Below are 14,867 nucleotides of genomic sequence, written 5' to 3' on the forward strand. Positions count from 1 at the left end.
AGAGAGAGTGTGGGCCATGTTCCCGGGAGTCAGTTGCTTCTGGGAGCCCACCAACGCCTCCAACTGGAGCTGCGACCCCTCGCTGTCCGAGTACCGCTACTTCGGTGCGTCCCTGGGGCTGTTGGTGACCGTGGTGGGGGCCACCGGGAACACGCTGACCCTCCTGGCCTACGCGGTGGACCCCCGCCTGAAGAGCCGCTTCAACCTGCTGATCCTGAACCTGACGCTGTCCGACCTGCTCTACAGCGCCTTCCTGCAGCCCGTGGCGGTCGCCAGCTACCTGAGGATGGGCTGGATCGGGGGGGGCCGCACCTCCTGCCGGGCCTTCGGCCTACTGGTCTTCACCTCCAACCTGGTCTCCATCCTCAACCTGGCCCTCATCGCCGGGGCCCGCTATGCCCTGGTGAAGTGCCCCCGGGGTTTCCGGGAGGTCTCGGGGCGCCCCTGGGCCCCCCCCGTCTTCCTCGGCGCCCCCTGGATTCTCTCCCTCGGCCTCCTGGCCCCCTCCTGGTGCGTCTACGACTTCCTGCCGAGCGTCTGCTCCTGCAGCCTGCACCCGACCCGGGGCCGGGCCTACACCACCGCCCTGCACGTGCTGACCTTCGGCCTCGGCCTGGCCTCGATCGGCGCCTTCTACCTGCTCATCTACCGCAAGGTCAGGTCGACCGGGAGGGCGGCGCGCAGCTACAGGGTGCCCCGGCCTGCTGAGGGCTCCAGCTCCCGGCCTGAGGAGGAGGAGGAGGAGGAGGAAGAGGAGGTGGATGGAGGGACACAGGGGGAGGAGGGGAGCGAGGCGACCAGCTCCGCGCGGAGGGCAGAGGGCCGGGCGATGGCGCGGAGGAAGACCAGGGCAAGGGGGCGCGGCTCCCCAGACGCCAGGAGGGTGACCGCCATGTGCTTTGCCGTCTTCCTGGTCTACCTGGCGTGCTACCTGCCGTTCTGCCTGGCCAACCTGTTCGGCGGGGGGGCCCTGCCCGCTGTGGTCCGCACCCTGGCCGGGAACATTACCTGGCTCAACAGCTGCGCCAACCCGGTGCTCTACGCCGTCATGAACCGGCAGTTCCGAGACGCCTACGGACGGGTCTTGAGGCTGCCCTGCTCCCGGTGTGCCTCCCGGGGGCAGCGGGGACTGGGCTAGAGGGGTGGGGGGGGGCCGTCTCGTCGTTACCCCCCTACCCCCACCACCACCACACCTCACCCCTACCCCATCCCTGTGTGTGTGTCTCCCCCTGTCTCTTTCTCACCCCCTCTCTCTTGCACTGTCTCTCTCAACCCCCCCTTCTCTCCCCCCTCTTCTCTCCCCCACGTCTCTTCCCCCCCTTCTCTTCCCCCCCTTCTCTCTCCTCTCCCCGTTCTCTCCCCCTCTCTGCCTCTCCCTCAATCTCCCCCTCCCTCTCCTCCCCTCCCCCCCCCTCCTCCCCTCTCTATCCATGTCTCTGTCTCACTCTGTGTCTATCTTTCTCTCCCTCTCTCAGTCTCTCATTCTCTCCCTTCCTGTTTTTTTCTCTCTCTCTCTCTGGTTTCTCTCTATCCATGTCTCTGTCTCACTCTCTCTCTCTCTGTTTATCTCACTTTCTCTCTCTCCTCTCTGTCTCTCAACCTCAATCTCTCTTGCCCTGTTTCTCTCTCTGCATCTCTCTCTTCCTTGATCTCTCTCTCTCTCTCTCTGTGGTTCTTTCTTCCTTCCTTTCTCTTGCACTCCAGTCTCTCTGCATCTCTCTCTCTCACTATATCTGTCTATCTCTGGTTTCTCTCTATCCATGTCATGCTATCTCTCTCTCTCTGTTTCTATCACTCTCTCTGTGTGTATCTCTCTCTCTGTATATTTGTCACTGGTTTCTCTCATCCCATGTCTCTTTCTCCTCCTCTCTCTCCCCTCTCACTGCATTTATTTCTCTCTCTCTCTCTCTCATTCTGTCTCTATCTTTCTCTGTCTGTGTGTGCACGCCCCTCTCTCTGTCACTCTCTCTCTTCCTCACACACTTTCTCTCATCTGTTTATGCCTCGGTCTGTGTGTCTCTCTCTCTCTCTCTTTCACGTTCCCTCAATCTCTGTGGACCGAAGTGGCATGTTCCCGTGCTCGAAGGTAGACACGTCCATCAGTGCAGTAGGTGGTGACAGCTACCGAGGTGGTCCAGAGAGGGAGAGAGAGAGAGTGTGTGTGTGCACCGTGAACAGATGAGAGGTCCGTTCATACCGTCTGCTCACACAGCGGGGAAGAAGCTGTTCTTGAATCTGACGGTGCGTGTTTCCAAACCCTCTGTGTCTCCAGCCCGACGGGAGGGAGTGGACTGCTTTCCCGAGGCTGGCGGGGGGGGGGGGTGGAGGGGGGTGTGAGGGGTGGGGGACTTCAGCGGACGGTTTTGCGCGATGGGCAGAAGAGGGTCGATGTGATGCACCCGGACAGGACGCTCTCTCTCTGCAAGTCGCCGTCGGCTGGAGCTGTCGTGCTGGGATTCGTCAGCCTCCCGAGGGAGAGGGGGATGGGCAGGCGCGGCTTTGCTTGACCGTGGCATCGCGGTGGGAGCGGTGATGGTGGTCAAGGACGGGGACGCTCCTCACCACCCCCACCCCCACTGATACAGACGGTGACGGGGGGGAATGTGCGCCCCACTCCGTGAGGGACAAACGGAGGGAAACTCACTGGGACCGTGCCCTGCAGCTGCTGTCTTTTGAGCCATGATAAATGTTTGACATGAAACTGCTTGTAAATCTGAGAGTGAGAGAGAGAGAGGGGCTTTATTGGGCAGGGTGTTTGAAAAAAGTTGTTAACTCCTTTTTTTTGGTGTGTGTGTGTGTGTGGTCTGTTTTGTTCGCCATCCCACCCAACCGCCGTTAAAAGTATTCCTCTTGCCGTAATTTGTGTGCCCCGTAGAGCTCAAGATGCACGGCCCTTGGAGCAGACCCTTTTGACCCAGCTGGCCCAAATCGAAACTAAACTAGTCCCACACCTTCCCCCGCACCTGGCCCCCCTGTCCCTCCAAACTTTTCCCGCCTGTCTCCTTGTTGAAATCTCTTTTAAATGTCCCCCCACCCCCCGCCCCACGTCCTCAGGAACTTCATTCCCACACGTGTGAACCACCCTCTTGGGTTTAAATAAAAATTACCCCCCTGTTCTCTTTTTTTCTCCTCCCCACGTTGGAGATGATCCCCCCTCCACCCCACGAATTGAAATCCATCATCCTCAGGATATGAGAACTGCCATTCACCCTATCCACACACGACCCCCCCCTCGTGATTTTATAAACCTCTATAAGGTCACCCCTCAGCTTCCGACGCTCAAGGGAAAACAGCCCCCAGCCTGTCCCAGTCTCTCCCTGTAGCTTAAACCCTCCAACATCCTTGTCAATCTTTTCCAAACCCTTCCACAACATCCTTCCTGTAGCAGGGAGACCAGGACTGAACACAATATTCCAACAGTGGCCCCCTAACCAATGTCCTGTACAGCCGCAACATTATCCTGTTGCCAGGGGTGGAGGGTTTGAGCTACAGGGAGAGGCTGGGACAGGCTGGGGGCTGTTTTCCCTGGAGCGTCGGAGGCTGAGGGGTGACCTTAAAGAGGTTTATAAAATAACGAGGGGGAGTGTAAATAGACAAGGTCTTTTCCCCCCTGGGGTGGGGGAGTCCAGAACTAGAGGGGGGTAGGTTTAAGGTGAGCAGGGGAAAAGGGACGCGAGGGGCAACTTTTTCCCCCAGAGGGTGGTGCGTGTGTGGGAGGAGCTGCCAGAGGAAGTGGTGGGGGCTGGTACAATGACAGCATTTAAAAGGCATCTGGATGGGGACAGGAACAGGAAGGGTTTAGAGGGAGATGGGGCCAAGTGCTGGGAATGCTAACCAGAATAGGTTAGGGTTCTCTGGGTCAGCATGGACGAGTCGGGCCGAAGGGTCTGTTTCTCTGTTGTACATCTCTAACTCTCATCCACGTGGCGATGTGAAAATGTATGCATGTTCCTATCATTTAGAAAGATTGACAGTAACCATGACACTATTCGTGGTCATGTACAGTAAAGACCTGTTATCAGATGTCCATGTGAACGCTTGTTAAAGATGACTACCTCTTCAAATCATTCGAATCTATTCAAGTGAAGAGCAGAAAATATAAGCCAAGCGATATTCACTTAAAATGCTGTATTATCTGCGTTGTGGTTACTCTGTGGAAAGACTCCTGAATAATTGTTGCTCCTCAACGCAGATGTGGACGGTCCACAAGGACCTCTCTGTGGAAACTCATCAAGGCAGTACCTCCCAAACCTACAACCACTTCTGTCTGGAAGGACAGAGGGGCAGCAGATACACAGGAACACAACCTCCTAGGAGCTCAAACACCACCCCCCCCCCCCAACCCCACCCACCCCCCAAAACCAGGCCACTCACCGTCCCGACCTTGGGGATATACCTTCACTGAAATACCCAATATCAGAATCTTTGGAAATTCAACAGTCTTTGAACAAGATCTGTCAGAAGCTGGGAATACTGGGTAATGAAGTTGGGTGGGTGGGGGGTGGGGGGGGATTGTCGACTGGGAGGCTAGAGGTTTGGGCTTGTAAAATGTTAAGTGGGGTTGGGGAGGTGGGGGAGGGGGAACCATTGCGTGGTCCCTTCAAAAGTTGGTGTGTCTTTCTCCCCCTGTGCTCAAGAGATTTAAAATGCAGGGTACATAGAGAACTCGAATGAGAGCGTTTTGTACAGTAAAGCCATCCCAACGGTAGGTCAAGCAGCGATCTTTATCAAGGCAACAGGCTTTTTTTGTAATTTAACCAATCAATTTGAACCAGGCGTTTAGAGACCAAAGAGGAGAAAGTGAGGACTGGAGATCAGAGCTGAAAGTGTGTTGCTGGAAAAGCTCAGCAGGTCAGGCAGCATCCAAGGAGCAGGAGAATCGACGCTTCGGGCATAAGAAGGGGCTGAAGAAGGGCTGATGCCCGAAGCATCTATTCTCCTGCTCCTTTGGATGCTGCCTGACCTGCTGTGCTTTTCCAGCAACACATTTTCAGCTCTGATACCAAACACCAATTAAATTTAAATCTGATGGTTTTGACAACGTAGGACTAATCCTGTTGTAAGAAATATTGATGTGTCGAGGGTGGGGGTGGGGGTGGGGGTGGGGGTCATCACTGATATAAAAAAGAAGGGACAGTTGGACACAGTGCCCAGAGAAAGCTGCCATCCATTAGAGCTAACGGCCCTCAGCTCTCTCTCTCTCTCTCTCTTGAGAAAATAATTGGCTCTCTCAAACTCCTCTCCATCTTAGAGGAGGGAACCATCTGAATAACAAATGGTAACCACAAGGCACTCATGACACAAGAAGAGACAGAGAAGGTACAGAAGATTCCAGAAGACCCAAAACCCGGCTGTGATTTCAAAAGACTACATTCTCCTGTTGTCATGCACGTGGGACTTTATTTATTGGAACAGCATCCCATCAGAGTTTTGTTTTATTTGGGATCAGTTCGGAGTGAGAAGGGATTTTTCGGGGGTTTGTCAAGCTGTTGATTTGGGTCGGGGATTCATTTTGTTTAATCGCTAGAGTGGGGAGGGCAGGATTCAACCTCACCGTCTCCAGCGAGTACCTCCCCTCCTGACTTACTTACTCCCTCCCTCTCCCTCACCCCCCCCCCCCCCCCAAAACATGTCCTACCATCGACAAGGCATGAGTCAGGAGGGTGAGGGAACACTCGCCCGGACAGGGGGCTGGCTCACTCACACTTGAGAAGCTCCACACCGTCTGGGGGGGAACAGAGCAGCCCCTGTTTGATTGGCCCCACATCCACAAACACCCCCCTCCCTCCACCCGCACTACCCACCCTCCCCCTCCCTCCCCCCCCACCCCCCAGGTCTCAGTAGCAGCAGTGTGTACCGCCCACTACAAGACGCGCCGCACAAACTCAGCGGAGACCCTCAGGAAACACCATGACCATTCCCGTCCGGAAGGACGAGGGGGGAAACGGACACAGGGGAACACCTCCCCCTCCCTCCAAGACACTCACCTCGGAAATACATCGCCGTCCCTTCACTGTCACTCAGTCAAAATCCTGACCCAGATATCCTCACCGTTTCCCCAGCACTTGGCCCCATCTCCCTCTAAACCCTTCCTGTTCCTGTCCCCCATCCAGGTGCCTTTTAAATGCTGTCATTGTACCAGCCCCCACCACTTCGTCTGGCAGCTCCTCCCACACCCCTCTGGGGGAAAATGTTGCCCCTCGGGTCCCTTTCCCCCCTCTCACCTTAAACCTACCCCTCTCTAGTTCTGGACTCCCCCACCCCAGGGGGGAAAAGACCTTGTCTATTTACCCCCCCCCTCGTGATTTTATAAACCTCTATAAGGTCACCCCTCACCCTCCGACGCTCCAGGGAAAACAGCCCCCAGCCTGTCCCAGCCTCTCCCTGTAGCTCAACCCCCTCAAACCTTCCAAACGTAATTTTAGTCTGGATAAGATTTGTTCAGTTCGTAGAGAGAGACATGGAGAGAGTGACAATGAGAATGAGGGAGAGAGGGAACGTAAGACAGAGAAGATGGAAAGAAACAATGAGAGGGGACCAGAGAAAGAGAGGGGGAGGGAACAAGAGACAATGAGTGAGAGAGAGAGGGAACTAGAGAGAATGAGAGAGAGAGAGAGAGAACTGGAGACAGTGAGAGAGACAGAGAGAGAGAGAGAGAGAACTAGAGACAGAGAGAGACAGAAAGAGAACTACGGACAGTGAGAGAGAAAGTGAGAGAGAGCACTAGAGATAGTGAGAGAGAGAGAGAGAGAACTAGAGACAGAGAGAGAGAGAGAGAAGAGACAGACAGAGAGAGAGAGTGAGGGGGAGGGGAGAGAGAGAGAGAACTAGAGACAGTGAAAGAGAGAGAGTGAACTAAAGACAGTGAAAGAGAGAGAGAGAGAGAGAGAACTAGAGACAGTGGGAGACAGAGAGAACTAGAGATAGTGAGAGAGAGAGAGAGAGAACTAAAGTCAGTGAAAGAGAGAGAGAGAGAGAGAGAGAGAACTAAAGACAGTGAGAGAGAGAGAGAGAGAACGAGAGACAGTGCGAGAGGCAGAACCAGAGACATATGAGAGAGAGAGAACTAGAGATAGAGATAGAATTAGAGGCAGTGAGAGAGAGAAAGAGAGAACTAGAGACAGTGAGAGAGAGGGAGGACTAGAGATAGTGAGAGAGAGAGAGAACTAGAGACAGAGAGAGAATTAGAGACACTGAGAGAGAGAACTAGAGAGAGAGAGAGAATTAGAGACACTGAGAGAGAGAACTAGAGAGAGAGAGAGAATTAGAGACACTGAGAGAGAGAACTAGAGAGAGAGAGAGAATTAGAGACACTGAGAGAGAGAACTAGAGAGAGAGAGAGAGAGAGAGAGAAAGAGATAACTAGAGACAGTGAGAGAGAGAGAACTAGAGACTGAGAGAGAGAACTAGAAGCAGTGAGAGAGAGCAAGAGAGAACTAGAGACAGTGTGGGAGAACTAGAGACAGTGAGAGAGAGACAGTGAGAGAGACAACTGGAGACAGTGAGAGAGACAACTGGAGACAGTGAGAGAGACAACTGGAGACAGTGAGAGAGAGAGAGGTAGAACTAGAGACAGAGAGAGAGAGAACAAGAGACAGTGAGAAAGAGGGAACTAGACACCGTGAGAGAGAGAATGAACTAGAGACCATGAGAGAGAGAACTAGAGACAGTGAGAGAGAGAGTGAGAGAAAGAACTAGAGACAGAGAGAGAGAACTAGAGACGGTGAGAGAGAGAGAACTAGAGACAGTGAGAGTGAGTAATGAAGAGAAAGTGAGACAGGGATTGAGTGCACAGTGAAGATAGTGATGGGGTTGGGGTGGACACAAAGAAAGCAACAGAGAGGCTGTGAGGGATGAATGGATAGGGTGATGAAGGAGACACCGAGGAAGAGAGAGAGAGTGTGAGAGAAGCAGAGAGAAATCCAATGTTGCTCTTTACGAGGAACCTGCAATCTCTCAGTCTGGCCACCAGGCTGCAGCAGATGACCATGGAACAGGGGCTCTGAGCATGGCTCTGTCTGTCAGAAGTGAAACCTTCCCCACATACCTTCCATCTCTTTGGGAGCTGGGGTGAAACCTCTGCAAAGGCTGGAGGAACAGCCGGAGGGTCTAGGACAACAAACCCCCACCCCCCCCCCAACCCCAGAGACAGGACTCACCCACCAGAGGGTCAGGGATAACCTCCAATGGAGGTAGAATTCACCTCCAGATTAACCTCCCTAACCAAAGCTGGGGCAGTGTGCCTAACTCTCTTTCTCTCTCTCCCCTCGTTTCTCTCCCTTTCTATCTCCTGTTAAACAAGGAGTATCTGTCAGGGATCCCATTAAAGAGGGAGTCTCTCTCTCTCTCCCTCTCTCTCTCTGTCTCTGTGTGTCAGAGATCCCTGTTAAATAGGGAGTCTGTCTCCTCTCTGTCTGTCTCTCAGGGACCCCTGTTAAAGGGGGAGTCTCTCTCCTTTCTATCTCTCTCTCTCTCTCTGTCTGTCTGTCAGGGATCCCTGTTAAAGAGGGAGTCTCTCTCTGTCTGTCTGTCTCTCACTCTCTCTCTGTCTTTCTCTCTCTCAATCTCTCTCTCTCTCTGTCTGCTGTCTGTTGTGTGTCAGGGATCCCTGTTAAAGACGGAGTCTCTCTCTCTCTCTGTTTATGTCTCTCTGTCAGGGACCCCTATTAAAGAGGGTCATTCTTTCTCTCTGTCTCTGTCTCTGTCAGGGATCCCTGTTAAAGAGGGACTCTCTCTCTCTCTCTCTCTCTCTCTCTGTGCGTCGTTCCCTGGTCTCTGTATCCCCCTCGGTTATGTTCAGAGCTGGGAGGCTGAGCTTTGATTTGGAACAAAGTCACCATCAGATCCCCAGTTGGGGAATGCGACGCGTCACTCTCACCCTGCTCCTCCCCGCACCAACACTGTCTCCTTCCACTACTCTCTGGCCCTCCTGCATTTCTCCAGCGCCAACCCTGTCCCTGTCAGGTGCGGGTGTTGGGGGAGGGGGGGGGGGGGGGTGGGTAGACTTAGCAAGTGGTCACCAGTGATCCACTTTGACCTCTTGGACGGTGAAGCCATTTGCAACACTGACGAGGAGAAACCAAGAACAGCAGCTATTGGAAACCCCAAAAATAAACGGCTGGGTTTTGTTTTCTGTCTGGGAAGCGAGGGGCAGCATGGCTGACCATCCATCCCAGGATGCACAGGGGCAGTGACAGTCCTCTATAAGGTCAATGGGAGTGTGTGTTGCTCTGGGCCATTGTGTGCAGAGGAGCCTGGGAGTTAGCTACTCTGTCCTGGGTCACTGCATCCCTTGGGACCCCATCAAACACGTCCTTGGTGCTACAATTCAACTCAGATTTAATTTCCTTCGGTGGATACATCAATAAAGGACAAAGCATTGTTGCATTTCCAATTTAATCACGAAGGTCAGGGAGAGGCTGTGCCCATTTAGAGGTTTCAGAGGGAGTACCTAACCCCTTTCGCTCCAACTACCCTTCCCCAGAACGAGCTACAGCTCTCTAAGTTCCACGTCAGATTCCTTTCTCCCAGTGAGCCAAGTCCCCAGGCAGTTTTCCCTCGTTTATACAAATGGTTCGGGTGTGAACATAAGGGAGATACAGTCAGTGGGGTTGCAGACGACCCAGAATTGGGGGTGTCCTGGACAGCGAGGGAGGTCACCTCAGAGTACAACAGGGTCTCAATCAGATGGGCCGAAGGGCTGAGAAGTGGCAGATGGAGTTTAATTCGGATAAATGCGAGGGGATGCATTTTGGGAAAGCAAATCTTAGCAGGACTTACACACTTAATTGTAAGGTCCGAGGGAGTGTTGCTGAACAAAGAGACCTTGGAGTGCAGGTTCATAGCTCCTTGAAAGTGGAGTCGCAGGTCGATAGGATAGTGAAGGAGGCGTTGGGTATGCTTCCCTTTATTGGTCAGAGTATTGAGTACAGGAGTTGGGAGGTTATGTTGCGGCTGGACAGGACATTGGTGAGGGGGCCCCTGTTGGAATATTGTGTTCAATCCCGGTCTCCCTGCTACAGGAAGGATGTTGTGAAAGGGTTCGGAAAAGGGCTTTGGAGGGTTCGAGCTACAAGGAGAGGCTGAACAGGCTGGGGCTGTTTTCCCTGGAGCGTCGGAGGCTGAGGGGTGACCTTATAGAGGTTTATAAAATCACGAGGGGTGTGGATAGGGTAAATAGACAAGGTCTTTTCCCCCCTGGGGTGGGGGAGTCCACAACTAGAGGGGCATAGGTTTAAGATGAGAGGGGTAAAAATGACCCGAGGGGCAACTTTTTCACGCAGAGGGTGGTGCATGTGTGGAATGAGATGCCAGGGAGTGTAGGGAACTGGAGGGGGTGACACACACAGAAATAGGGACTGAGTGTATGGGACTGGAGGGGGTGACACACACATACACACACAGTCACATACATACATACATACATGCACATTTCCTATCTCTGTGTGAGTGTGAGTATGTGTCTGTGTGCATGTGCAAATGTGTGAATGAGTGTGTGTGGATGTATATGTGTGAGTGTGAATGTGTGTGTACGTGGGTTTGTGTGTGAGTGTGTATATTTGAGTGTGTGTGCATGTATGTGAGTGTGTGTATGTGTGTGTCTGTGCATGTATGTGAGTGTGTGTATGCGAATGTATGTGTGAGTGTGCAAATGTGGGTGTGTGTGTGTGTGTGTGAATGTGGATGAGTGTATGAGTGTGTGAATGTGGATGAGTGTATGAGTGTGTGAATGTGGGTGTAAGTGAGTGTGTGTATGTGCATGTGAGTGTGTGAATGTGTGTATATGTGTATGTGTGTGTGCGTGCGAGTGTGGGTGTGTGTGAAATGGGTGTATGAGTTAGTATGAGTGTGCGAATGTGTGTGTATGTGTGTATGAGTATGAGTGTGTGAATGTGTGTGTGCGAATGTGAGTGTGTGCGAATGTGTGCGTATGTGTGTGTGAGCATGAGTCTGTGAATGTGTGTGTGAGAATGTGGGTGTATGATTGAATGTGATTGTATGAATGTGTGTGAATGTGTGTGTGAGTGTGTGAGTTTGTGTGTGTGTAAGTGTGTGTGACTGTGTGTGTGAGTGTGTGAGTGTGTGGTGTGGGGTGACAAGGGGAAGTGGGTTTTTTGACAATACGGGGAGTTGGTGTGTCTCTGGGAATCGTTTCTTGTCAGAACCACCCTGGGGATCTTATTAACATCACTCAGATGAGACTGTTAATTTTCTAAACTCTAGTTCTGCCTGACCTTTTCCTCATTAGCCAACTCTTCCCCCAACCCCCGCCAATCCCTGTTCCAGGGATTAATCTTGTGAACCTTCTCTGAACTCTCTATGATGCTTTGACACCCATCAAGGGGTGATGGGGAAGGGTCTCCTGTCAGACTGGAGGCCTGTGACCAGTGGAGTGCCACAAGGATCGGGGCTGGGTCCACTGCTTTTCCTCATTTATATAAACGATTTGAATGTGGTGCATCGGACAGCAAAGGAGGTTGTGTAAGATTACAAAGGGATCTCAATACATTGGGTCAATGGGCTGAGGAGCGGCAGATGGAGTTTAACTCGGATAAACACGAAGGGTTGCATTTTGACCAAACCACCAAGGGGGAGGATGTTGCCAGGGTTGGAGGGTTTGAGCTACAGGGAGAGGCTGGGACAGGCTGGGGCTGTTTTCCCTGGAGCGTCGGAGGCTGAGGGGTGACCTTATAGAGGTTTATAACATCAGGAGGGTGGGGTAAATAGACAAGGTCTTTTCCCCCCCTGGGGTGGGGGAGTCCAGAACTGGAGGGTGGTAGGTTTAAGGTGAGAGGGTGAAAGGGACCCAGGGGGCAACTTTTCCCCCCAGAGGGTGGTGCGTGTGTGGGAGGAGCTGCCAGAGGAAGTGGTGGGGGCTGGTACAATGACAGCATTTAAAAGGCATCTGGATGGGGGACAGGAACAGGAAGGGTTTAGAGGGAGATGGGGCCAAGTGCTGGGGAATGGGGACTGGATTAGGTTAGGGATATCTGGGTCAGCACGGACGGGACGGGCCGAAGGGTCTGTTTCCGTGCTGTACGTCTCTAAGACTCTAAGTCTTTTATGAACCATTGCATGTTTTACAACATTCTTGCTCAATGCTTGGACATTGTGAAGGACCCTTTGTTTATTAACCAAAGCTTCTTTCCAGCTTAACATTCCCCTCTTCATCTACCTCCCATGTCTCACCTGGACTCAACTCACTCACACCCGGTTTAAAACACACTCTCACAACCGGTCTAAAATACACACTCACCGGGTCTAAAACACACACTCACCCGGTCTAAAACACACTCACACCCGGTTTATAACACACACTCACCCAATCTAAAACTCACACTCACCCGCTCTAAAACTCACACTCACCCGCTCTAAAACACACTCTCACCCGGTCTAAAACTCACACTCACCCGCTCTAAAACACACTCTCACCCGGTCTAAAACACACACTCACCCGGTCTCAAACACACACTCACCCGGTCTAAAACACACACTCACACCTGGTCTAAAACACACACTCACCCGGTCTAAAACTCACACTCACCTGGTCTAAAACACACACTCACCCGGTCTAAAACACACACTCACACCTGGTCTAAAACACACACTCACCCGGTCTAAAACTCACACTCACCTGGTCTAAAACACACACTCACCCGGTCTAAAACACACACTCACCCAATCTAAAACTCACACTCACCCGCTCTAAAACACACACTCACCCGGTCTAAAACACACTCTCACCCGGTCTAAAACTCACACTCACCTGGTCTAAAACACACTCTCACTTGGTCTATACACACACTCACCCGGTCTAAAACACACACTCACACCTGGTCTAAAACACACACTCACCCGGTCTAAAACACACACTCACCCGGTCTAAAACACACTCTCACCCGGTCTAAAACACACTCTCACCCGGTCTAAAACTCACACTCACCTGGTCAAAAACACACTCTCACCTAGTCTAAAACACACTCTCACTTGGTCTATACACACACTCACCCGGTCTAAAACACACAGTCACCCGGTGTAAAACACACTCTCACCCGGACTAAAACACACTCTCACCCGGTCTAAAACACACACTCATCCGGTCGAAAACACACACTCACCCGGTCTAAAACACACTCTCACCCGGTCTAAAACACACTCTCACTTGGTCTAAAACACACTCTCACTTGGTCTATACACACACTCACCCGGTCTAAAACACACACTCACCCGGTGTAAAACACACTCTCACCCGGTCTAAAACACACTCTCACCCGGTCTAAAACACACACTCATCCGGTCGAAAACACACACGCACCCGGTCTAAAACACACACTCACCCGGTCGAAAACACACTCTCACCCGGTCTAAAACACACACTCACCCGGTCTAAAACAAACTCTCACCCGCTCTAAAACACACACTCACCCAGTCTAAAACACACTCTCACCCGGTCTAAAACACACTCTCACTTGGTCTAAAACACACTCTCACTTGGTCTATACACACACTCACCCGGTCTAAAACACACACTCACCCGGTGTAAAACACACTCTCACCCGGTCTAAAACACACTCTCACCCGGTCTAAAACACACACTCATCCGGTCGAAAACACACACGCACCCGGTCTAAAACACACACTCACCCGGTCGAAAACACACTCTCACCCGGTCTAAAACACACACTCACCCGGTCTAAAACAAACTCTCACCCGCTCTAAAACACACACTCACCCGGTCTAAAATACACACTCACCCGGTCTAAAACACACACTCACCCGGTCTAAAACACACTCTCACCTGGTCGAAACACACACTGACCTGGTGTAAAACACACACTCACCTGGTGTAAAACACACAATCACCCGGTCTAAAACACACACACACACACCTGGTCTAAACACACACTCACCCGGTCTAAAACACACTCACACCCGGTCTAAAACACACTCTCACCTGGTCTAAAACACACACTCACCCGGTCTAAAACACACACTCACCCGGTCTGAAACTCACACTCACCTGGTCAAAAACACACTCTCACCTGGTCTAAAACACACTCTCACCCGGTCTAAAACACACTCTCACCCGGTCTAAAACACACTCTCACCCGGTCTAAAACACACAATCACCAAGTCTAAAACACCCACTCACCCGGTCTAAACACACACTCACACGGTCTAAAACACACACTCACCCGGTCTAAAACACACTCTCACCCGGTCTAAAACACACTCGCACCCGGTCAAAACACACACTGACCTGGTGTAAAACACACACTCACCTGGTGTAAAACACACACTCACCCGGTCTAAAACACACAATCACCCGGTCTAAAACACACACACACACACCTGGTCTAAACACACACTCACCCGGTGTAAAACACACTCACACCCGGTCTAAAACACACTCTCACCCGGTCTAAAACACACACTCACCCGGTCTAAAACACACACTCACCCGGTCTAAAACTCACACTCACCTGGTCAAAAACACACTCTCCCCTGGTCTAAAACACACTCTCACCCGGTCTAAAACACACACTCACCCGGTCTAAAACACACTCTCACCCGGTCTAAAACACACTCTCACTTGGTCTATACACACACTCACCCGGTCTAAAACACACACTCACCCGGTGTAAAACACACTCTCACCCGGTCTAAAACACACTCTCACCCGGTCTAAAACACACTCTCACCCGGTCTAAAACACACACTCATCCGGTCGAAAACACACACGCACCCGGTCTAAAACACACACTCACCCGGTCGAAAACACACTCTCACCCGGTCTAAAACACACACTCACCCGGTCTAAAACAAACTCTCACCCGCTCTAAAACACACACTCACCCAGTCTAAAA

At 52.1% G+C, this 14,867-nt stretch overlaps 1 protein-coding gene across 1 annotated transcript; it reads left to right on the top strand.

Moving 5' to 3' along the window:
- Positions 1–6: 6 nt before the first annotated feature.
- On the top strand, positions 7–2,300 carry LOC140470521 (G-protein coupled receptor 84-like). Its single transcript, XM_072566623.1, has one exon. It carries the CDS (start codon positions 17–19, stop codon positions 1,136–1,138), a length of 1,122 nt encoding a protein of 373 aa, XP_072422724.1. The 5' UTR covers positions 7–16; the 3' UTR covers positions 1,139–2,300.
- Positions 2,301–14,867: the final 12,567 nt, after the last annotated feature.

The sequence above is a fragment of the Chiloscyllium punctatum genome, chromosome 51 (genome assembly GCF_047496795.1).
Source record: "Chiloscyllium punctatum isolate Juve2018m chromosome 51, sChiPun1.3, whole genome shotgun sequence".
NCBI lineage: Eukaryota > Metazoa > Chordata > Chondrichthyes > Orectolobiformes > Hemiscylliidae > Chiloscyllium > Chiloscyllium punctatum.

What these genes read in the sequence shown, in the direction of transcription:
- LOC140470521 (XM_072566623.1), top strand. Translation starts at nt 17, where the DNA reads ATGTTCCCGGGAGTCAGTTGCTTCTGGGAGCCCACCAACGCCTCCAAC.